The 26,781-nt window shown below is 33.7% G+C and overlaps 2 protein-coding genes across 2 annotated transcripts; both read left to right on the top strand.

The window, feature by feature from the left end:
* Positions 1 to 11,772: 11,772 nt before the first annotated feature.
* On the top strand, positions 11,773 to 12,658 carry LOC131046492 (uncharacterized). The gene is made up of 3 exons (XM_057980253.2): positions 11,773 to 11,968; positions 12,096 to 12,179; positions 12,303 to 12,658. The coding sequence occupies exons 1-3, from the start codon at positions 11,773 to 11,775 to the stop codon at positions 12,656 to 12,658; spliced, it is 636 nt and encodes a 211-aa protein (XP_057836236.2).
* A 6,825-nt stretch (positions 12,659 to 19,483) lies between these two features.
* Positions 19,484 to 20,446, top strand: LOC131046523 (uncharacterized). Its single transcript, XM_057980287.2, has 2 exons — positions 19,484 to 19,892; positions 20,019 to 20,446. Exons 1-2 carry the CDS (start codon positions 19,490 to 19,492, stop codon positions 20,372 to 20,374), a joined length of 759 nt encoding a protein of 252 aa, XP_057836270.2. The 5' UTR covers positions 19,484 to 19,489; the 3' UTR covers positions 20,375 to 20,446.
* The last annotated feature ends 6,335 nt before the right edge of the window (positions 20,447 to 26,781 follow it).

Raw genomic sequence — 26,781 nt, 5'->3', positions numbered from 1 at the left:
GGTTGTACAGAGTGCAATCATCTTGCACTGCCTCTCTATGTTTGTGGATCTTTGATGGACAAAATGATCTCGTCCATCTCATGTAGGATACGCCTTCGGCATAATAAACAATGGTTGTGATGACTTTTTCTCGCAGGTGTTAATAATGGAGTGCTACAATTGGGGCTTTTCTAGTTCTTTCCACAATACTGTTTGACAAGAAAACCCAAGTGTGATTTATTGCAAAAAATATACATCCTATTTATGTATCCGAGCACTAATATCTTGATTACAGTTCAATATGGCTCTCACAGCTCTATCCACAACCTTCTCCTTCCTAAAAGAAATGATGAACATGAAGGAGCTTGTTGCGATGGGTGAAGCAGGGGATGGCCGAGAGAAATATCTTCTCAATCATGTCCTCACAACGGCTGAAAAGGGCAATCCCCTTTCCATCTTAAAAGTAATGTACACCTATGAAAAGACTTCTAGCTAGTTCATGAACATTGGTGATGACAAGGGACCCATTTTAGATAAGGCCCTTGAAAAATATAACCCAAGGGTAGTTCTTTGTAAGGAAAGCACAGTGCGGAAGATGCTCTCCTAATGCCAATTCTAAGGAGAATCAAGCAAGTATGTCTTTAAATTCTTTTGTAGAACATTAAGATATACACAGACTAATGAAAAAACTGGTGAATTCACAATACTGGTTCCCACTTTTTGACCAACTTTGACACTTAGATGAATATTTTGAAAAAAAACTTCACTTTCCGACACCTATAACTTTTAAACCATTAAGAATTTGAAGATGATATAAACTAGTGATTTTTAGCATCTTGTTTTAAGATTCTAAATATGTTTTTTCAAATTTGTTTGAATAAAATTTTATTTATTTTTCCATCTTCCTCAAAAAGTAGTTTTTTACAGCAAACATTTTTTAAGAGTGATGTATATCCCGAAACGCATAATTTTGTTTCTATAAATGATAGAAAACTTAATTATTTTGAATTTTGGTTTGTAACATCAATAACCACGGCATGCAGTTGGTTTGATAGTGATATGTTGAATATTTTTCATTTTATTAATTTTTGAAGTTCAAATGATTATAATTTAGATATAGGTGTACGTTTGAACACATAACTTGTTCTCTATATATCAAAATTCAATTATCTTTTTCTTTTAGAAAGAAAACACCAATACCTAGTGCATAGATTTTTTTTAGATTTTTTTTGAATTAGTTTACTATTTTTCCCATTGCATTGAACAAAGAAGTTCATGTTGGGTGAAAAAAATACATTCATAAGAAATAAAATAAAAATATATTAATGAAATTAAATATATTAAAATTTATACTATTTGGAAAGCTTATAATAAGGACTAAATACCTATTAAAAAAAATAATTAAATGAATTAATTTGACCCCCCAAAAGCTAATGTAAAATTGGTTTTTTATCAGCATTTGATAGATGCAAAGGAGACTCCATTGCAAGTATGATTTAGAAGTAGAGAGGTTCTATCCAAGAAATTTTGATCTAAGAGCCTTTTTATTTAACTCTCTTCAATTAATTACTTCAAATGGGACCTCTTAAAGCTTAAATCATTATATTTTCTAAAAAATGTATGATTTCAACAAAAATCAGGACATACCAAAAAGTGGGAACCAACTTTGTGCATAGAAAAAACAATAGAGAGTTAACACCAGATTTACGTGGGAAAACCCTTACAGGTAAAAAACCTACCACCAAAGAGAGATCACTTTGGTGGTGGGTTTTTTACCTATATGCAGAACAATCAGGCTTCCAACATACAAGACTCCACACCATACATCACACAGTAACCTCTCTATCCCTTGGGTTACATTTCTAGCAACATATATATGCACCATCGATTACAACATATCAGTTAAGCATAACCATTATGGAGTCCAATGGTCTGTCATTCACAAACCTAACACCATTTACCACCCATCCTCCTAACCAAAATTTCATTTTGGTTTCCTCTGGCTACATGTATTACATTTGTCGAATGTAGGTCACACAACAGTTAGTCGCTCCAACTGCCAGGAAGTCTAACCATCGACCATCCTATATTCACAACTCATCCATTATCCCACATTTGTCCTGAGGATGCATCAGTTAATATTCATATACCTAAACACGAATATCCTAACTGTCCGCAAGAATCCCTTTCGACCTTTGACCAATGTGGATACCCATTGACAGAACAAGGCGGCTCCATCGGTAAAAGCTACTCCAATCTCAGATGACACCGAAAGGTGACTTCGTCGGCAAAGCATAAACCGTTGGCAAGATCGCTTCCAAGTTACCCCGATCTCTGATGACCAAGAAGATGGATCCATCGGTTCATCAGCGTAGCACTCAACAAGTTTTCTCGATCTTTGATGATACCCCATCGCTGAAGGAAACTCCATCAGGTCATGAGTAAGACAACCAAACTAGCACAACATCAAGTGAATTCGAGGCACTTTTCCAACAAACTCCCACTTGATGAAGAATTCACTGGACTGCTTAACATTTTTAGACATTACTGAGAACCATGGGTACTAAGGCCCATAGAGGTAGAACACCACTTGTACTTATAAGCGCTTACTAGTTTCGTTAAGGCATTAGCAACATTTTCCAGAGTGTCTACCTTGTTTAGATTTACTTTTGCATCTTCCACCATGTCATGAACAAAGTGATATTGGACATCAATATTTTTAGACCTAGCATGGAATGTAGGATTCTTTGCCAAACAAAAGGCACTCTGACTATCACAACAAACTTCAATTTGTCCTACATCAAAACCAATATCAGATCCCAAATGTCTAAGATAAAAAACTTCTTTATAAGCATGTGTGGCAGCCATGTATTCTGCCTCTATAGTGGACAAAGTGACTACAGGTTGCTGCTTGCTCATCCAACTGATAGCACCACCATTCAATATGAATATATATTCATTGGTGGATCTCCTGTTATCAATGTCCCTTGCCCAATCAGAATCCACATATCCTTGAATGCTGATAGTCCTCTACCACCCAACCAAATGTGTATGGTAACACAGAGCATACTAAGAAGTACTTCTCAAGTATCTAAACACTCTCTTCACAACATCTCAATGCAGCCTTCCTGGATTTTCCAAAAATCTACTAAGTACTCCCACTAGTTCGGCAATGTCTGGTCTAGTACAAACCATTGCATACATAAGACTACCAATAGAACTTGCATATGGTACATCCTTCATGTCATTAATCTCCTTTTGAGATTTGGGATGGTTATGCACAGATAACTTTGTTCCCTGTAGGATTGGAACAACTTGTTGTTTATAATTAGACATATTAAACCTATCAAGAACATTAGTAATACATTTTCTCTGACTGAGCCAAAGCTTTCTGTTAGATCTGTCCCTTTTAATTTCCATTCCCAGAATGTACTTTGCTGCCCCCAAGTCTTTCATTTTAAATTTCAAGGACAACTAATATTTCAAATATGAGATCATACTTTTACCATTTCCAATGAATAACATGTCATCTACGTACAAACCAATGATAAGAATCCTATCACCTTCAGTTTTGTAGTACACATAATGATCAACTTTCGATCACACAAATCCTAAAGATTACACAAAGGTATCATATTTATGATTCCACATTCTGGGAGATTGTTTCAAACCTTTATATATCAAAATTCAATTATCTTTTTCTTTTAGAAAGAAAACACCAATACCTAGTGCATAGATATTTTTCAGATTTTTTTTGAATTAGTTTACTATTTTTCCCATTGCATTGAACAAAGAAGTTCATGTTGGGTGAAAAAACTACATTCATAAGAAATAAAATAAAAATATATTAATGAAATTAAATATATTAAAATTTATACTATTTGGAAAGCTTATAATAAGGACTAAATACCTATTAAAAAAAATAATTAACTGAATTAATTTGACCCCTCAAAAGCTAATGTAAAATTGATTTTTTATCAGCATTTGATAGACGCAAAGGAGACTCCATTGCAAGTATGATTTAGAAGTAGAGAGGTTCTATCCAAGAAATTTTGATCTAAGAGCCTTTTTATTTAACTCTCTTCAATTAATTACTTCAAATGGGACCTCTTAAAGCTTAAATCATTATATTTTCTAAAAAATGTACGATTTCAACAAAAATCAGGATGTACCAAAAAGTGGGAACCAACTCTGTGCATAGAAAAAACAACAGAGAGTTAACACCAGATTTACGTGGGAAAACCCTTACAGGTAAAAAACTTGCCACCAAAGAGAGATCACTTTGGTGGTGGGTTTTTTACCTGTATGCAGAACAATCAGGCTTGCAACATACAAGACTCCACACCATACATCACACAGTAACCTCTCTATCCCTTGGGTTACATTTCTGGCAACATACGTATCAACCATCGATTACAACATATCAGTTAAGCATAACCGTTATGGAGTCCAATGGTCTGTCATTCACAAACCCAACACCATGTAACACCCATCCTCCTAACCAACATTTCATTTGGGTTTCCTTTGTCTACATGTATTACATTTGTCGAATGTAGTTCACACAACAGTTAGTCGCTCCAACTGCTAGGAAGTCTAACCTTCAACCATCCTATATTCATGACTCATCCATTATCCCACATTTGTCCTGAGGATGCATTAGCTAATATTCATATACCTAAACACGAATATCCTAATTGTCCACAAGAATCCCTTTCGACCTTTGACCCATGTGGACACCCATTGACAGAACAAGGCGACTCCATCGGTAAAAGATACTCCAATCTCGGATGACACCGAAAGGCGACTTCATCGGCAAAGCATAAACCATCGGCTAGATCGCTTCCAAGTTACCCCGATCTCTGATGACCAAGAAGATGGATCCATTGGTTCATCAGCATAGCACTCAACAACTTTTCCTAATCTTCGATGATACCCCATCGCTGAAGGCAACTCCATCAGGTCATCAGCAAGACAACCAAACTAGCACAACATCAAGTGAATTCGAGGCACTTTTCCAACAAACTCCCACTTGATGAAGAATTCACTGGATTGCTTAACATTTTCAGGCATTACTAAGAACCATGGGTACTAAGGCCCATAGAGGTAGAACACCACTTGTACTTATAAGTTCTTACTAGTTTCGTTAAGGCATTAGCAACATTTTCCAGAGTGTCTACCTTGTTTAGATTTACTTTTGCATCTTCCACCATGTCATGAACAAAGTGATATTGGACATCAATATGTTTAGACCTAGCATGGAATGTAGGATTATTTGCCAAACAAAAGGCACTCTGACTATCACAACAAACTTCAATTTGTCCTACATCAAAACCAATATCAGATCCCAAATGTCTAAGATAAAAAACTTCTTTATAAGCATGTGTGGCAGCCATGTATTCTTCCTCTATAGTGGACAAAGTGACTATAGGTTGCCGCTTGCTCATCCAACTGATAGCACCACCATTCAATATGAATATATATTCACTGGTGGATCTCCTATTATCAATGTCCCTTGCCCAATCAGAATCCACATATCCTTGAATGCTGATAGTCCTCTACCACCCAACCAAATGTCCATGGTAACACAGAGCATACTGAGAAGTACTTCTCAAGTATCTAAACACTCTCTTCATAGCATCTCAGTGCAACCTTCCTGGATTTTCCAAAAATCTACTAAGTACTCCCACTGGTTCGGCAATGTCTAGTCTAGTACAAACCATCGCATACATAAGACTACCAATAGAACTTGCATATGATACATCCTTCATGTCATTAATCTCCTTTTGAGATTTGGGATGGTTATGCATAGATAACTTTGTTCCCTGCAGGATTGGAACAACTTGTTGTTTATAATTAGACATATTAGACCTGTCAAGAACATTAGTAATATATTTTCTCTGACCGAGCCAAAGCTTTCTCTTAGATCTATCCCTTTTAATTTCCATTCCTAGAATGTACTTTTCTACCCCCAAGTCTTTCATTTTAAATTTCAAGGACAACTAATATTTCAAATATGAGATCATACTTTTACCATTTCCAATGAATAACATGTCATCTACGTACAAACCAATGATAAGAATCCTATCACCTTCAGTTTTGTAGTACACACAATGATCAACTTTAGATCACACAAATCCTAAAGATAACACAAAGGTATCATATTTATGATACCACATTCTGGGAGATTGTTTCAAACCATAAAGAGACTTTTTGAGTTTACATACCAAATGTTCTTTACCTTTTTCCATAGAGTGCTCTGGCTGAGACATATAAATTTGTTCTTCAAGATCACCATGAAGAAAAATTGTCTTCACATCCATTTGCTCAGCTTCCCAATCATACACTGTTGCGAGTGACAAAAAAAATCTAATAGATGTCAGCTTAGCTACAGGAGAGAATATTTATCCATAGTCAATACCTTGCTTTTGAGAGTACCCCTTCACAACTAGTCTTGCCTTGTACTTATCAATCCTACCATCTAGACCATATTTTTTCTTAAATACCCACTTATAGCCCACAGGCTTCCTGCCTTTAGGAAAAGGTACCAAATCCTAGGTTATGTTCTTTTCCAATGATGCCATTTCATCATTCATGGCTTCCAACCAAGAATCTGAATCAGACATGTTGATAGCCTCTTTCACAGTCCTAGGCTCATCATCATCTATAAGTAAAGCATAGGCACAATTAACATTCAACATTGTGTAGTTAAATATTTCTGTTGAGTAACCATACCTATTAGGTTGTCATCTATTCCGTGTGGGTCTCCTTTCTACCTGTGGTGAGACTTCATGAGTTTCAACAAGAGGTTTATCATCATGTTCTTCTTTTGAACTTTCAAAGCTGCTTGAACTCTCTACATTTTCAAGTACATTTGGAGTTTGTATTTCCTCTCCTAGTGGAATTTCAACCACATCTTTTTCATACTTTTCAGTTTGTCGATCTATTGACATAGGTTTTAGCTCACGGAAGATTACACTTTTGTTGTACACCACCTTTCCAGTCATAGGATTCCAAAGCTTGTATCCTTTCACACCAATACCATAGCCAATGAAAATACATTTGACTGCCTTGTTATCCAACTTAGGGGTCAGTGCAAGAAGCTGAGTCCACTTTTTCGCCAAAAAATGGAAGTGTTTTCCCTGATTTTCAGATTTTGTCTCATTTGAGCTTAAATTTTGAAACACTTGGAGATTGAATCTTGGAAAAATTCAGTAATATAAAAGATAGCCCTCTTAGTGTACTTTCCAAATATGTAATTTATTTTAATACCCACATAATAAAAAATAAACCTTTAGAATGGATTTCTAAAAACTATGTTTTAAAAATGCTTGTTTTAGGACCATACCATGCATGTGTACGACCCACAATTTTTGACACAATTAAAATTATTTTCTCAAACCATTTTGGGAAATAGTTTGTAACACACTGAATATTTATGAGCATATTTTTCTGTATTTGCTTTTTGAATATTTTATTTTTAATTAATTTTTAAATGTCCTTAATTATCTTTTTAAAAATTTGACGTGTTCGACCAACATAATTTGACGTAAACTTAACATTTTATTTTTATTTTTTTTAAATAGAAAATAATTTTGTGTAGATTGATGACATATAATTTTTTTTCAAAATTCATTAAAATAAAAAAAGTTATTAAATTAACAAAATTAGTTAATATTTCAAGTTTATCGACCTGATTTAGTATAAATTAAATGAAAAATAGTTAAAACAATCAATTTTTAAATAAATTTACATATTTATAATCTAGACAGTATAATCTAAAATGGGCTTTAATTTCGTATAAAAATTCTCTAATTACAGGCACGTAAACTATTTTAGAAGTTCATATTTGTGCTTTCATTCATGGAGATTTGAAGCTGCAGGTCCATGTCTTAGGTGTGGCCATCCCAGGCCTAATCCTGAGCCAAGTGGCAGGTTGTGGAATCAAATTCCATAGAACAAGCCCCCATTTTCAAACAGGGTGGCTTGTGGAAAAAAAGGGTAAAATACGATTTAGAAACGGGGGCCCGTTTTTAAAAAACGGGCCCCCGTTTTGTTTAAAAGCAGGTCCCCATTTTAGAACAAAACGGGGGCCCATTTATTTTCACTTCGGGCCCCATTACCTTCTGAAGCATAAATGAGGCCCCATTACCTTGTACTTGCCCTTAGATCTATTTAATTTAGGCACATGTGCATGTATATGGTGAAAATGGATACAATAATAACAATATTGAAAGGCTAAATGAATTCAACCACCAAACCCTAGCCTAACAACAACAAAGATCCACCATAACATATGAAGATTACCTAAGAAAATGCAAATAAAACAAAATCACAAAGATTATACCATCACATGTCCAATAGGGTTTTGATCTCCATTCTTCCTATCTCCATTGATCTTGCTTGATATATTTTCTCTCAGATTTTACATGCACAAGAGCTCAACAAAGAACGGAATGTGGTTGCAAGTAGAATTGTAATGTCGTCAATTGATCAAGTTGTTAGGGTTAGATAATGAAGGAAGCATCTCCTTAAATAGAAGACACTATAAGAAATGGAAGGATAAGATTGAGAGGTGTAAAAAGGAGGTCAGCTAGGATTAGAGGGTAGGTAGAAGAAATAATAAAATAATGAAAGTGGTAGGTAATGTAGGAATTAAGAGATAAATGACATGTGTCATGGGTAGAAAAAGATAATGAATTAATTAAATAAATGAAGATTTATTTAATTTATAGAAGAAGTGAGATCAATTAAATAAATAAAATATTTATTTAATTTAGGAAAAGGATAATTTAAATAAATAAATGTATTTATTTAAATGAGAAATAAGGTTAGAAGAGGATAAATGAATTAATTAAATAAATAAAGATTTATTTAATTAATAGAAGAATTAGGCTTAGATAATTAAATAAATAAAATATTTATTTAATTAGACATGACAATTTTGAGTGTCTACAGTGCATATGCCTCTGAACCCAAAACACAAATGTGTCTTAAAAAGGCTTCTTACTAGACCATGCTTCCAAAGGTGTCTTGTTTACCAATGTTGAAGTAGGAGAACGATTCAACAAGTAGCATGTTGTAGCAACCGCTTCAGCCTAGAATGTTTGTTCCAGACTAGCACTACTCAACATGCTTCTTGCTTTCTCCATCAAAGACCAATTTAAGCTTTCCACAACTCCATTTTGTTGTGGAGTGTAAGGTGTATTCATATGCCTCTTTATACCATGATCTTTGCAATATTGTTCAAATTCTGCAAACCAGAACTCACCACAATTATCAGTCCTTAAGCATTTAATTTTCCTGCCAATCTGATTTTCAACCAAGTTTTTAAACTCTTTAAACCGATTGAACATTTCTAATTTACTTTTCAAAAAATATACAAATGTCCTTCTCGAATAATCATCTATGAAAGAAACATAATATTTAGACTTCGACAATGAAGGAACATTTACTGGACCAAATACATCAGAGTTGATATAATCTAGCAAACCAGAAGATCTATGAGGACTAGAATAAAAAGTAACATGATGTTGCTTTCCATATATGTAGTGTTCACAAAATTTGAAATCAAAATTACAATCATCAAGCCCCTATACCAGATTCTTGTTTTTCAAAGATTTTAAGCCCTTCTCTCCAATGTGACCGATCCTATGATGCCATAACATTGTTTTCTCAAGAAATTTAACTTCCATAGAGTTTACATCATGTGTTAGCACAGTAACTTTTTTAGATTTTACAGAGACATTATAGCAGCACATAGGTTTAGCATTTAACTTATACAGAGTTCCAATGCATTCACCCTTAGCCTATACAATAGACTCTCTATTCATCTTACAACCACCAGACACAAAAGTTACCCGAACTCCAACATCATTCAACTTACTAACAAAGAGTATATTTCTATGTAGACCTGATATATGAAGAACTCCATCGATTCTCTTTATTTTGTCATCATGGAACTGGATTCTTACTATACCTCTCCCTATGATCTCTAGTGTTGAATCACTTGCTAGGAACACCTTTCCACCAACATATGGTTCATACTTTGAGAACCATTCTTTGTGAGATGTCATATGGAATGATGTCCCTGAATCAACCAACCATACATCATCAGATGTAGGCACTACCAGAGCTACTACAAAGGCATCTGCATCGCTCTAAGAGGACTCGGTATCAGAAATATTCTTCTTCTTCTTCTTCTTCTTCTTCTCTTCTTTGCAATCCTTTTGGATATGGCCTTTCTATCTATAGTTCTACCATTTCACCTTGGATTTCTTTCTAGGAGACTTTGACATCTCTTCTGACTTGGATTTGAACTTTTTGTCTTTCTTTTTGTCTTTCTGCTTTGACCTGCCTTGAACAGAGAGAGCCTCTTTAGCCACCTCAAAAGATTTCCTTCTCATCTCTTCTGACAAAAGAGAAGAAACCACCTCATCCATTTTAAACTTGGCAGTAGTACTCCCAATGGCCATTACCAAGTGGTCCCACATGTTAGGCAAGCAACACAACAACAACATATAATGGTCTTCTTCTATAATTGTATCTCCCATAGAAGTTAATTGTGCAAGGACCATGTTGAAGGCATTCAAATGATTTGGTATAGACGTCCCTTCATCCATCTTCAAAGACTATAACTTCTTTCTCAAGAAAATTTTATTCACCAAGGATTTGCCCTCATAAATGTCTCCCAATTTCTTCCACAAAAGACAAGTAGTCTTCTCCTCATGAACGTTCAAAAGAATTTAATCTACAAGGCTTAATCTTATCAGTCCTCTGGCCTTTCGGTCTTCTAAGTCCCAATCCTCTTGCTTCATGCATGAAGATTTCTGTCCAGACACAACAACCCAAAGATCACGGTCAACTAGCAAATCTTCAACTTTAAGTTTCCACAACTCAAAGTTTGAGCCATTGAACTTCTTAAGGTCCATTCGCCCAGAAGTACTCGCCATCTCACTCTGCAAAAAGAACAAGTAGACTCTCTGCAAGACTCCCACTAAAACAAAATTGACACAAAAAACCAACCTACCCAACAAGGATAACACAACTGGCGAGGCTCTGATACCACTTGTAAGGAAAGAACAGTGCAGAAGACGCTATCCTAATGCCAATTCTAAGGGGAATCAAACAAGTATGTCTTTAAATTCTTTTGCAGAACATTAAGATATACACGGGTTAATGAAAAAACTAATCACACAAAAAACGCAATAGAGAGTTAACACCAGATTTACGTGGGAAAACCCTTACAGGTAAAAAACCCACCACCAAAGAGAGATCACTTTATTCAAAGTTAAAAGAAGGTTACAATAAAGTTACAGATCCTCTTCATAGGCATTTTCTCTCATAATCTATGTTCAGATCACAGTCATCACCTATGCAGAACACTCAGGCTTCCAACATACAAGACTCCACACCATACATCACACAGTAACTTCTCTAGCCCTTGGGTTACATCTCTGGCAACATATATATCAGCCATCCATTACAACGCATTGGTTAAGAATAAGCGTTATGGAGTCCAATGGTCTTTCATTCAGAAACCCAACAACATGTAACACTCATCCTCCTAACCAACATTTTGCTTCGGTTTCCTCTGGCTACATGTATTACATCTATCAAATGTAGTTCACACAACAGTTAGTCTCTCCGACCGCCAAGAAGTCCAACCATTGACTGTCTTGTATTCACAACTTGTCCATTATCCCACATTCGTCTTGAGGATGCGTCCATTAGTATTCATATACCTAAACACAAATATTCTAACTATCTGCAATAATTCCTTTTGACCTTTGACCCATGTGGACACCCATCGACAGAACAAGGTGGCTCCATCAGCAAAAGCTGCTCCGATCTCGGATGACACCGAAAGGCGACTTGATCAGGAAAGCATCAACCATCGGTGAGACCGCTTCCAAGAAGACCGATCCATTTGTTCATCGGCATAGCACTCAACAAATTCTGCCGATCGCCGATGATACCCCGATCGCCGAAGGTGACTCCATCGGGTCATCGGCAAGACAACCAAACTGGCACAATGTCAAGTGAATTCGAGGCACTTTCCCAACATTCTTGAGCTCGGTACATTCTGCGGGTATTCTGCTGTTAGGATTGCCTCGCAGCTGCCAAGGAGGGCAGTAAGTTTCTCACTTTTGAGATGAACCCAGATAACTGCATCATCACCAGGCAAATCATAGAGCACGCAGGTACCACATTCTCTTATGTTAATTGTGGATTTTGAAAGCATGAAGTTTTCACAGTTGATGATGATTCCGTTTAGTTTTATAATATCTATGATACAGATAACACTTTATGTCTCTGTTTGACAGGGCTATCATCCAAAGTGGTTGTGGTGGAAGGGAAATTCAACGAGCGACTTGACATAGCCAAGAAGTTTCTGGAGGAGATGAATTCCCCCCATTTTGATTTAGTTTTCAATGACCACTGGAAAGACCGCTATATGCCAGACTATCTTCTGTTGAAGGAAAATGCTATTCTGGGCAATGGCAGTAGAGTATGTGCAGACAATATGGGGGCTATCATGGGACCTGCCGACTTCAGAAAATATGTCAAGACGCATCCAGAAGAACTTGAGACGTCTAAATTCAAGAGCAATGCAGAGTACCTATGGTGGTTCGCAGACAGCGTCACTGTTTCTACTTTTAAGCTACCCACTAAGTTGTAGTAAATATTTCATAACAATCGACCCTTTATAGGTTGTGTTTGTTCTTAACCAGTCGCAATTAAGCTTAAAATACATGTGGTGTGGCCTACTTTTTACAGGTTGGCAATGGAAAAGGACTTACCATAAAAAAAATCAAACATGAATTATTTGTAACTTTTGTCTTTTGGTTGTTGGCACTATGTGAAAGGAATCCAATGCATTTTAGTACGGTAGGACCTCTTTTTAAGTGGGAGATTGAGACTTTCTTTTATTAAAGAAAAACCTTCACCACTTTATCATTGTCTTGGAGATTTATTTGTTTATAAAATGGCCAAAGACATAAAGACATATTAGGTCGAGTAGTCTGATTGTTTGTATTGGTTTGAAGATTTAATTAGTACTGTTAAAGAACAAATCTAATTTACATTGCAATGCAAAGTGGATCAAGATATCAAAACTCAAAGTTTTCTGAATTAATCTTCAAAATAATTTGTTTAAGGCTACAAAGAAGGGTTTGCTTATTAATTGGTTAGAAATCACTACCTTTTTCAAATTCTATAGATTAGGATTTTTCTTTTTTAAGTTTTTAACTTTTAAGGATCAAAATATCAAAAAATGATATATCAACAAAATTATACAAATATGGAAAAACAATAGAGCACAAATATAACCTAAATAATTTAATGTATTGAAAAATCTAATGGAAAATTTAATATGTATATGAATGAATTGAAATCAACAAAATAATTGTAAATTAATAAGCTGTAGGTGAAATAACTTTCAAATTAAACTATTTTGCTACCATGTCATATCTATAACATTATACAGTATCATTCAAAGAATTAATAAGGTTGGCAATTTAAACATAAAATTAAAAGCATTATAACCTTTTAAAACATTGAATGACAAATTATTTTTGCAACTAAATCAACCAATTAAAAAATTACAATAAAGTCAAGATGTGACATATACAATAGTGATAATTTTATTCAAGCAATCAATACAATTGACATTTGATTGGATGAATTAAATGCCTTGAGGCACATCATTTTTAAAAAAAGAGAAAATTTTCATTTTTGTTGTTATCATTTCTAATATAGATGAATAGAAAGAAAAATAATTGTCTTTTTTACTATCATTTAAAATAAAAAATTTCATATAACTGTAGGAATTTTGTTCAAATTTTTTAATTCTATTCAATGATTGGTTAAATTGCTAAAAAAAATTGACTGCATTAGTATTCCTTCCTTGGCAGAAACTAATAAATGAAATGAGGTTTATAATTAAATATTGTTGAGTTCAACAACAGTTAAAACTTAATTTTAATAAATAAATATAAGACAAATGTTATCACTTTTTTAGAAAAAGTGCAAAATTGATAGGGTGTATTTGACCATTCAACTACATTATGCTTAAATAGAATATAAATGAATCTTCCCTTCCATCTTATTTCATTTGATACAATTTTCTTTAAAAAACTAATTATATTTTATTTTAAAATACCTCAATATGTCCATATTTATATATACTCATTCATGTGACACACCTCCTAATCATGCAATGTGCCTGCATGCATATACACCTATATTAAATGGGTTTCACATGTTAAATTTTTTTTCTTTATTTTGAACTCTTACATCATCATAATCTATTATTTGTCAAATATGTCATAATCAATCATATTTATCTTACAATTAGTGACAAAGCCACCAATTTAGCTTCACTATGTGGTGTATTAAGTGGGAAACCTATCTACAATATTTTAGGATTCATGTCATCCCAGTCACTTGCTATGTAGACTACCACCTCACTAAAATAGGTCCCACAAAATGACATCATTAAATGAATATTCAACATAGGTTATATAAATAATTAAACTATTAAATCAATAATTGGTGTTATGACTTGCGAAGGTTTGGCCACGATAATCCCAACACATAATTCTTAGTTGGTGCGTTTACATCCTTAATCAACTAAGTTTTGATGCCACTGAGGAGGGATAAAGGTGAAAACACAACCATGTCTTGTTTCATGATTACTATACAAGAAATGGATAGATGACCAAATAACATGACATGTTATAGAAAGAAAAAGTAGAAACTTTTACCTCTTGTAAATAAAGAATATCAAGATTTGGAAAGCATTATTGAGCATCACGAATGAAATAATTGTGGAAGTTTCATAAGGCCTCAAACATTCTAAAAGACATAATTCTTAAATGAGTGTTCAAAGCTATTTTATTATCTAGCTCGTTCAGAGTAGAATAACCATTTTGATGAAAAAAATCTTCATAATTTAATGTTCCTATTTGAATGGAGAGATGGATCTGGTGTTATTTATTTGGTACATATTCTCCTCCTTCTATCATTACTGGTTTCATGATTTAAGAAGGATTTGGAAGGATGGATACGGTGCTATTGCATAGCTAGGGGTTGAGAAGTATGTCAAATAGTTAAGTCTTTTTGAGAGACAAAACTCCACAACTAATGGCACTTGAAAGAATTTTATCATACTAGTCATCTTCCCATGAGGGGATTCAACACATTTCCTCATGTTTGGAAGTACTGAAATTGCATTTTAAGACTTCAATGATTGAGCCCTAGATATCAATGATGGTTTGGCTGAGGGTCATTATAACCAGGATTCTTGGCTTTGAGACTGAATAATGTTAATCGCCCATCTTTTTTATAGGAAGTAGAGATTTAGAAGTGGGTTGAGTATCATATTTTGAATGGGGAAACAATAGAAGGAAATCTTAGATCTTATGCTTGTGATATTGGCATTTATGGAAAATGTTGACTAAATTTAAATAGAGGACACATCGGTTGTATCTCATTTGATTAATTCGGATATCACGTATCTCCTTTAAATCCTTGAAGAGATCCTCTTCTAGTGTCAAGTCGAAAAAAAAAAGTTTGGACTGAAACACATAATAGAAAATTCTAAGATGGTAAGGGTAAACTAGGAAAATCCACCCAAATAGGGGCAATTCGAACTTTCTCATCAAAGACAATGTAATCACTGTTCAAAGATAAGAAGACAAATAAAGAAGAGAAAACAAATAAAATGTCATGTTTAAGGATGACTTAGCATGATTCAATTCAACAAAATGAAAATTAAAAAAAAAAAAAACTATGATAAAAAAAAATTGTGATGTCAATCTGAAGTCCATGCGGGACGAAAACCTTGATGACCCAATTCTTTTAGCATGCTTCTATTGCAACCCCTCCAAGAAATATCTTATTGAAGCCTTTTAATCAATAATATGTATTTTCAAACTTGATAATGTAAAGAATCACAAGATTTAATCTCTAATAAATTTATTTTTTTGTTGTCTTCTATATGTACATTGTACTTTATAAACGAAAAAGATGGACAACATGTGATAATCACACGAGCATTGTCTTGGCGTGACACAAGATACGTGGGAAATGAACAAGGGCTTGATCACTTTTTCCCTCCAGGTGTCAATCATGGAGTCACGGAAAAGTCGACAATAAGGAAATTGCGTAACCCTTTCCTCAAGGGTCTATAATAAGAAAAATACAGGGCATGGTAGATGACAATAACTATACATCCTATGCAGGGATCACAACACTGATATCTTCATCAAAGTTTAAGATGGCTCTTGCAGGTCTGTCTGCGACCTTTTCCTTCCTGAAAGCAATAATCAACTTGAAAGAGCAATTGAATCTGATATTTGCAAAGTCTCTGTTTGGCAGAGCTGTAGTCCAAAGTGTTTTCGGTCCGAGGAAATTCAACGAGCACCTTGACGTAGCCAAGCAATTTCTGGAGGAGATGACTTCTACTCATTTTGATTTCTTTTCAATCGACCACTGGGTACACAGCTATATGCCAGATTATCTTCTTTTGAAGGAAAAATGCGATGTTGGGAAATGGCAGCGGAGTATGCGCAGACAATATGGGGGCTATCATAGGACCTGCCGACTTTATGAAATAAGGTGAAAACGCATCTCAGGAAGAACTTGAGACGAATGAATTCAAGAGCAATTCAGAGTACCTTTGGTGTTTCCTAGACAGCGTCACAGTCTCTACCTTTAAACCATGCATCCACTCAACTATAGTGAATATTGTTGAAAAACAAGGCAAATACATTGGATGAAAACGGAGAGTGCAACTTCAATGAATACATCTACCAATAAGTGAATATACCCTATAACTTAGCAAATGCAAGGATTTCGGACTTAGGAAAATATATTTATTAGGCTAATATACTTTGTACTTAAGTGAATACATAGTTTTGGTGGTTTCATTTGATCTGTGATCAATTAGGCAGATACACTATTTGAAAAGGTGTCTATAAATAGCAAATCTGTTCTATACATTAATTGTGTAAGGTATAACCAATCCATTTCATTCAATTGCTTTTCTCATTAGTTTCAATTCATTGTACAACTATCTCAAATTTAATTAGCTTGTCCCTTCAATCAATTATACAAAAATTGTAACATTCATCTTTTCTCAACTTTCTTTTTTTCTCTACAACCTAAACAAATGTCTATGTACATTCAAACAAAAATTAAAATCATGAGTCATGCAAAAATACACATTATATATTATTGCATATTTCTTTGTTGGAGAACTTAAACATTGTTATATTATTGCCCTAATTTTTTATTCTACTCATTGTTATGATTAGGCTCCCTTGATTCTTTTCTAGCCTATACATAATTAATACCTGGATATTTTCTTTCATTGTTTTGGTAAAACTCCCTTAAAGCTTTTTCTTATGCTCAATTTAGGGATTGCAAAATTTAGAGGGGATAATACAATCTACTTGTTTTTAATTCTTTATTATTTCCTATAGTAATGTGACCCTGCGTTTCAATTTTGGAATGTGGTGCCATGGATGAAGAAGTTAACACACAATTGCATATTTATATAAGAGATTCATTTTCATAACATTACATAGCTACAAATTTCACATTACAGAAATTATGAACAAGGGAGGATTGATTATTTTAGTTACAAATTTATACCATTTCTTCACATATCTTTTTAAAGAAACTCATTCTTAAATGATAAATCATTTACTAATTTTATCCCACTGAAATGTACTTATGCATAAAACATCTATTCACATGTTCAATAAGATCAAGACTACAAGATTTTGGCTTAAATTTAGTGACCTTAAAGAACCTTCAATGAACAATGTCCTTGATAATACTCTTTGGTACATCCACTTGTTCCATCTATGAGTAAATTGTAGACATATTCCATAGAAAGTCTCAAGTCTCCATTTAGAAAAGGTAAAGCCCCACACTCAACATGAATATGCTCCAATAAAATAAAACAGTATAAAATCAATATATTAAATGTGATGTATCCACCTCCTTTTAGTACAATAAAAGTTACATCTAAAGCTGATAACAAGCATACCTCCATTAGTTGAAGTTTTTGTAGACCTTGTCACAAATGGCCTTGAGCAATGATCTTGTGATAAATACTTCTAGGCCTTCGTTAAAATGTATGCACTCAAAAAATTAATGTGCCACAAATTAAAAATTCAATTAAAAGAGTAGACCTAAGTATGATATCTTTAGAATATTTGTTGTGTACTTCCCCTAAGTAAGGAATATCTCATATGTAACCCCCACCATACCTCAAGACCAAGAAAAAAATGCAATAGCTTGATATCCTTCATGTCAAACTCGAAGGCGAAGTCCCCCTCACACTATGGAATGAACTTTCATTACTACCTATACCAATACAAACTATATCAAGAGACAGCTATAGACAAAGGACCACTATCCATGCCATGGAATGTCAACCAATTTTATTATATTTTTCATGCACTGGAATGTGTCTATTTAGATTCTTCAAATGAATGTGATTATTTCACATAGAATGGGGAAATTCTACTAAAATAGAAAACTTGTTGAATAACATCTATATCTAATTATATGATATAATGAATATTTGTACAAATCAAAATTTCTTGGCATCATTGACAACATAACATGATTTGTATAGTTGAAATAAGTCACTTGTCATCGTTTCAATGATTTTTTATATGAATATATGCTTGACCAGATCATTTCTTTGTTGTGTTTCATTCTCTTTCCAACATCTAGCTTGACACTACACAAGTAGAAAATATCATCAAATACTTTGAGTTATGTCATATTGTGTAGCTTCTACTGTTGTAAGTTTTTTGTCCATCATGTTTTTGTCGATTGAAAGATTGTTTCTTGTAATATAGGTAGCTTCAATTCATTCCAATCTATACTACAAAAAGGAAAAACAAATAACAAGTATGTTTTGGTAATGCATAATGCTAATAAAATTAACTTCAAATTTTTATAAATAACTCTTATTAACAAAATAATATCAATAAACATTAATTATAAAACAAGTATGTTTTGGTAATGCATAATGCTAATAAAATTAACTTCAAACTTTTATAAATAACTCTTATTAACAAAATAATATCAATAAACATTAATTATAAAACATGTATAAATTTAAATTATTATATAACCAATTATATAATATCAAAATATATTTACATTTTAACCTTTAATTTCCTATCGGCCTAACCATTGCACCTTAGGAGTTTAGTTACGTTCACATACTGCATCCAATGTTCTAGATGGACAAGAAGTGGTGGCTACACCAAACATTGTCTTGGCGTGACATAAGATGCGTCTAAATGTACAATGACTCTGATGTTTTTTCCTCGCAGGTGTTAATCATGGAGTCGGAGAATTAGGGCTTTTCTAATTCACTCCACAACCGTGTTTGACTTGAAAAACACAGGGCGTGATTTATTGCAATAAATATACATTCTATGCGGGTATCCCGACACTAATATCTTGATTACAGTTCAAAATGGCTTTCACGGCTCTGTCCACGACCTTCATGTTCCTGAAAGCAGCGATGAACAAGAAGGAGCTCCTTACGACGGGTCAAGCAGGAGACGGGCGAGAGAAAGCTCTGCTCGACCATGTCGTCACAACGGCTGCAAAGGGCAATCCCCTTTCAGTCTTAAATGTAATGGACACCTATGCCAAGACCTCTAGCTGGTTCATGAACATTGGTGACGACAAGGGACCCATTTTAGATAAGGCCCTTGACAAATATAATCCAAGGGTAGTTCTTGAGCTCGGGACATTCTGCGGGTATTCTGCTGTAATGATTGCTTCTCAGCTGCACAACGAGGGCAGTAAGCTTCTCAGTTTTGAGATGAACCCAGATAATTGCAACATCGCCAGACAAATCATAGAGCACGCGGGTACCACATTTAATTATGTTAATTGTGGATAGTAAAAGCATGAAGTTTTCACAGTTCATGATAAATGATAGCATCGAGTTTTTAATATCTATGATACAGATAACACTTTATATCTTTGTTTGACAGGGCTGTCATCCAAAGTGATTGTGGTGGAAGGGAAATTCAACGAGCGTCTTGACGAAGCCAAGAACTTTCTGGAGGAGATGAATTCCCGCCATTTTGATTTCGTTTTCATTGACCACTGGAAAGACCGCTATACGCCAGACTATCTTCTATTGAAGGAAAATGCTATGCTGGGCAATGGCAGCGGAGTATGTGCAGACAATATGGGGCCTATCATGGGACCCGCCGACTTCAAGAAATATGTGAAAACGCATCCGGAAGAACTTGAGACATCTGAATTCAAGAGTAGTGCAGAGTACCTCTGGTGGTTCCCAGACAGCGTCACCGTTTCTACTTTTAAGCTACCGACTAAGTTGTAGTAAATATTTCATTACAATCGACCCTTTATCTGTTGTGTTTGTTCTTAACAAGTCTCAATCAAGCTTAAAATACATGAAGTGTGGCCTACTTTTATCTTTTGCTTGTTGGCACTATGGGAATGGAATCCAACTGCATTTTAGTACGGCAGGACCTCTTTTTAAGTGGGAGATTGAGACTTTTTATTAAAGGTAAAGCTTTATTTACTTAAAAAAGAAATAGACTATAGCGCGTTGTTCAGAAATAGACTATACCACGTTGTTCAGAAATAGACGAGATTGAGACATTTTATTAAAGAAAAAGCTTTATTAACTTAAAAAAGAAATAGATTATAGCGTGTTGCTCAGAAACAGAATATGCCACGTTGTTCAGAAATAGACTATTCATCACTTTATCATTGTCTTGGAGATTTATTTAGTTTTTAAAATGGAATTTAGACAAGAGATGTATTGGGTCAAGAAGTCTGATTGTTTTTATTACTCTGAAGAATTAAATATTAGTGCTAAAGAACAAACCTAATTTACATTGTTGTGCAAAGTGGATCAAGATATCAAGGACTATAAGACTTCTAAATTAATCTTCAAAAAGAATTTGTTTAAGGCTACAAAAAAGGGTTTTCTTATTAAATGGTTAGAAATCATTACTTTTCTCAAATTCTAGAGATTGGGATTTTTTTTAAGCTTTTAACTTGCAAGCATCAAAATTTCAAAAGATAATATATCAACAAAATTATACACATATAGAAAAAGAATGCTACAGAGGGAGGGTGGCTAGAGTGTTGCTGGAGGGAAGACTAGTTTGGGTCCCTGTACTAGGACCAGGAGCCGGAGCCAGGACCAAGGTACCTCCAAATTCATCATGGAGGATCTGGAGAAAATCAACAAGAAGATTATTTAGAAGAATACCAATTGGTGCACTCTCTCGATTGAGTGCCTTTACCTATTTTCTTGGAGACTTTTCATTTTTTTTTAGTGTTGGGTCTTTGTGGGATTTATCCCCTATTTTGCTTATGTTTAATGTCTTTTTGGCTACTGTAAAACTTTGGGTTTTAGGTCCCTGTAAAACCTGTTTATCTTTAACAAAAACAAAATTATACACATGAAAAAATAATAGAGTAAAAATATAACCAAAATTGTTTAATATATTTAAAAACCTAATGAAAAGATTCATATGTATGTGGATGAATTGAAATCAAGAAAATAATTGCAAATTAATAAATTGTAGCTGAAATGACTTTCAAATTGAATTATTTTGCCACCATGTCATATCTATAACACTATACACTATTATTCAAAGAATTAATAAGGTTGACAATTTAACCATAAAATTAAAAGCACTATAACCTTTTAAACAATTAAATGACAAATTATTTTTGCAATTAAATGAACCAATAAAAATTCACAATAAAATCTAAATGTGACATATACAATAGTGATAATATCATTCAAGTCATTAGTATAATAGTGATCATGTCATTTAAGCCATCAATACAATTGACAATTGATTAGATAAATCAAATGTCTTGAGCCACATCATTTTTGAAAAAGAGAATTTTTTTATTTTTGTCCTTACCATTTCTAATATAGACTAATAGAAAGGCAAATAAATATCATTTTTACAATCATTTAAAATAGAAAATTTCATATAACTATAGGAATTTTTTTCCTGATTTTTAATTCTAGGCAATGATTGGTTAAATTGCTAAGAAGAATTGAATGCAATAAATGCAAACCCATGTAGTGTAATTGTTCAAGGATTGGTAGTGTCTTTAACTATCTATTTGCTTGTTTTTCTTTCAAGAAGGTTCACCTTAAATTGCTTTCATCATTGAAACTAAATCCAAGGCTTAATAACAAAGGGAATTGTAGATTGAAAGAAAAGAATTGGAAGAGCTTAAGTGCTCAAATTTGGAAGACTAAGGTGGAAGAAAATGCTCAAATACTCTCTTGGAAAATCTTGCATCATAAGTTACTTACTAGTAGGGCAGAAATTAAACTATTTGAAATTACTATCAACAAACTGCCCATTTTGTCATAGTGGGGAAAGTTTAAAACACATTTTTTGGGATTGTTTGAGAATGAAGAATAAATGGAATATCATATTTAATCTTTTTCCTTCTATTTTTGGTTTATTTGTATGATGGAAAAAAACACTTTTTGGTTTGAGACTTCATAAGAATGTGATTGCTGATTTTGTGAGGTAGTGTATTTTGTTGCACATTTGGAAAGGTAAATGTTATGCATTGTTTTCTAATCACATTTTGCATCAAGGAGTAGACATTATAATATTTTACTATTACATTATGTTTCATTTTGTCTTTTTATGTCCGCAACTGAAGAAGAAAACCTACAACAGACAACTGGATGAGATAAAAAAGCAGTTTTTGCAATTAACAATGGTGACATAAAATGTGTTGGACAACTACAAGACATTTTAAAATTTTTGATGTAATATGCTACTTTAGTTCATGAGTTCTAGTTTAGCTATATATAGTTGGTTATAATACAGTCATGTATTTCTTGACACGTTAGAGTCTTGTTGACTATGCTGTGTTGGTTCGGCTGAATGTATTTTTCTTTCTTTTTGTCTAGTCCCATTGGACTACAATACTTTCTATTGTATCCATTTTTTCTTTGGTCAATACAAAAACTATATGCATTAGTATTCCTTCCCTAGTAGGAATTAATAAATGGAATGAGGTTTATATTTAAATATTATTTAGTTCAACAACAATTAAAAGTTAGTTGTGATAAATAAATATTTGACAAATGTTTAGGATATTTTTACATAGATAAAGTGTAAAATTGGTAAGGCCTATTTGACCATTGAACTACATTATGCTTAAGTGGAATATTGAACTAATCTTCCCTTCCATCTTATTTCATGTGATACAATATTATTTAAAAAATTAATTATACTTTATTTTAAAATGCCTAAATATGTCCATATTTATATATACCAATGCATGTCGACACCTCCTAATCATGTAACGTGTTTGCATGCATGCATGCATATACACTTACATTAAATGCGGTTCACATGCCATTTTTTATTTCTTTATTTTGAACTCTTACATTGTCATAATCTATTATTTGAAATTTTGTCCATAATCAACATATTTTATTGGTTGCAAAATTAGGAATTAGGGTATAGTGAGTAAATCCACTAAATAGCTCAATTAACCAAATTACATTGAAAGAGGGTTGAATCCAATAGATCTAGACTTGATCCCAATGGGGAAAGGTCTGAGATTCTAATTGGATTCAATTTTTTTGTATTTTTTATCCTCTTTCTGAATTGAATCATAATGCATTTATGAAATTAGGGTAAATGAGAGATTATTGAAGCAATATGATAGAAATGGTAAGTTTCAGATTTCCCATAGAGCAACCAAGCAAGATTTGGGCAAAATAAGATGATTAGAACCGGTTCTCAAAAGTTCAGCCTATTTTTTGCTACTGAGGTAGCATAGATCCACCTTGGTCCTCTTTATTTTCTACCATCGAAAGATGACCTATTTGTCACTGTTGACTTTGTCGAATTTCCTAACTACAACTCAACACTTGTTTCCTGCACATAGAAAGAAAGGGAAAGATGTTGGGAATAGGTTTTACCTTAGGTCAAATCTCAATTTTGGAATTAACCATGAATTAAAAAAATACAAATACTAAAATAAATGTTAGGAAGATATGCCTCAAATATATGACTCTTGATGATGATGATTATTATGCAAAGCTCTTTGAATGTAATCACAAATGTTGAATGTAATGGCATGACAAGAACATGACTATGAAAAACCCTTATCACAGACATGTGCTTGCATAAACATTGATGTAACTTTTCTCCACAATGATTGAATGATGAATATGCAGCCTTTAGTCTCTAAATATGCTTGACAATGAACGCTTCATATATGCATGAATAATAGGGATGGAGTCTTCAATCTAAAATGAATTGATATAATATTTTGGTATAGGGTTCCCTAGGTAATTTATTGATTAGGCCGACCTCCAATAGGCATGTGTTGCCCTAGGGTCCAAATTCTAGCAAGGAGATATAACACTTGCCCCATTTCCAATTGGGGCCCCTATGAGAGGGACCAAAGAATTTTTGGGTTCCCTAGTCCAAACCAAGGCATTCCATATCTGGTCCTTCTACAAAGAGGACCAAAACAAGTAGCTAAGAGGTGAGCATCTCACAATGGGACCCAAAAAAGGGTGTACATGACATCAAAGTTGGATACCAACCTAAACAAACCTAAAGAGGAGATGATGATAGGACGCGTTAAAGTGAGAACAAACATGAGGTGTAAATTAGACTAGTGACAATTTATGATACTATATTTATCCCCCACTTTAATGGGGGGATGAGCCTATGCACATACTCATGGTAAAGTATAATGATGTGTGAATGAGGAGAAATTAGGAGTGAAATCACAAGGAGATAAGACATCACTAATTTGAGGAACCAATGCCTTAATTCACACAATCTTATGCAAGAAAACATAAAATTAGACAAGGACACAACAACAAAAAAAGAAAAAAGACTAAAGACACACAACATAAAAGCTAAAAACCAATATAAGACCTCAAGTCAACTAGCTGAAAAGACCTCAATAATTAAAATGTCTCGACCACTAATATCATTCTTGAAATTCCATTAGAAGGACATAAGTGATCACAAAAAAAGAGAAAGAGCATGCATCAAACCATGAAGCACAAATAGAAAAGCTATGAACTCACAAAGAGATGAAAGGGGAAACATGAATTTCATGGGATATTTGTGTTTTTATACGTGATCCATGAGAGGAAGAACAAGAGAGGACATGGATACCATGAGAGGAAGAACAAGCGAGGACATGGATACCATAGGCTAGCTATGTTTTGCCAGGTGATCCATGTTAAGGAGGAGAGTCAAAATAATCTAGTTGTGTTTTGCTAGTTCCACTCATCTTGTTGTATATGCAACTATCTAGTTTCAAGAGTTAAGAACCTTCTATAAGACTTTGTTTTGTCTGGTTTCAACCATGCAACAACCTATGTAATATATAAAATTAAAATTGAAAATGTGTGTCTAATTTTGTACATGAAGCATCTCATGTATGACTTTGTTTTATTTGGTTTATAGAATGAACACCCAATCTAATGTTAGGCCCAATATGGAAAGCTAATGTACTGAGAGGGGAGGGGTGAATCAGTACTTCAAATCATTTTTCCAACAATATCTTTACTGTTATGTATAAACCAAAAACTACTGTAACATAACATAAAGCTAAAACAAATGAGTAACAATCAAACATGATTCACTCCATAACATATATATTTTGGTTACACAGAAACTCTTGGTTAGAGAGAAAAATTGCGGTGGGGATGGCACCCACAACTTCACTACTGCAATAATAAAGAGTGCTCAGTTAGAGCTACATTTAGCTATTTCTGATAGCTTACCCTGTTAGGAGTATTAAGATCAGTTAGATCTACCTTACTAAAGGATTTATACAACACTATATAAGTGTAGCACCTGGTTAAAGGATTTACAATTTATAGACTTGGTTAGAGTCTTTTACCCTGTTAAAGGTTTCTCTTACAACTTCAAAATATTACAATAGAATCATTACAAATATCTGCAACTTTACATCTGAAATGCTATAGCAGATTCTATGTGCTCAAAATAAGATTACCTTGCCCATAGCATACCTCGGTAACTCATAAAGTAACTCGGTAAACCCTTCTGTTTTCTTTGTTCCTCGAATGTTCTTTGATAACCTTCTCGGTGACCTTTGTGTCTCTGTAACAGTCATAATACTCTGTGATTTCTCATGTATCACATAAGTCTTGCTTCATACACATATGCACACACATTTCTCACATTCACATATATTTCTAACCCTAAATTCATGCTATATAAATAGACTTCTTATGTCGGTGATCTGATACATTGCTTCGATCTTACAAACATGATTTCTCAAATAAATAACCATGCAAAATATTTCATTGGTTAGATGACCTCAAAATTATACAAAATCTGTATGTGCAATTTCCAATGTGATAACAGTTCTGTGTGCCTCGATCTTGTAACACGTTTTCATATGTGTGTCTAGGTTCAATGAATCTAGTAACATGTTTCACTCGGTGTATTATCTTTACTACTCGGTAGACATGAAATAACACTCGGTAGACAGCTCGGTGTATATTGGGCTTTGTGACTGTTTTCCTTTTTTAACCGACTAGACTATTCATACCAACTAAATATTTCGGTAGTGGTAACCGACTAGAGTATATAGAATGACTTTGTATATGAAACTAATGGCAATTTGATAATTAGTAACAATCTCCCCTTTTGACATTAGTCGAGATGTTTGACAAAAACTACTTACAAAGTCATTACTCAAAAATCTGTATACTTTACA

The sequence above is a fragment of the Cryptomeria japonica genome, chromosome 7 (genome assembly GCF_030272615.1).
Source record: "Cryptomeria japonica chromosome 7, Sugi_1.0, whole genome shotgun sequence".
Taxonomy (NCBI): domain Eukaryota; kingdom Viridiplantae; phylum Streptophyta; class Pinopsida; order Cupressales; family Cupressaceae; genus Cryptomeria; species Cryptomeria japonica.
This window is presented reverse-complemented; position numbering and strand designations above follow the sequence as displayed.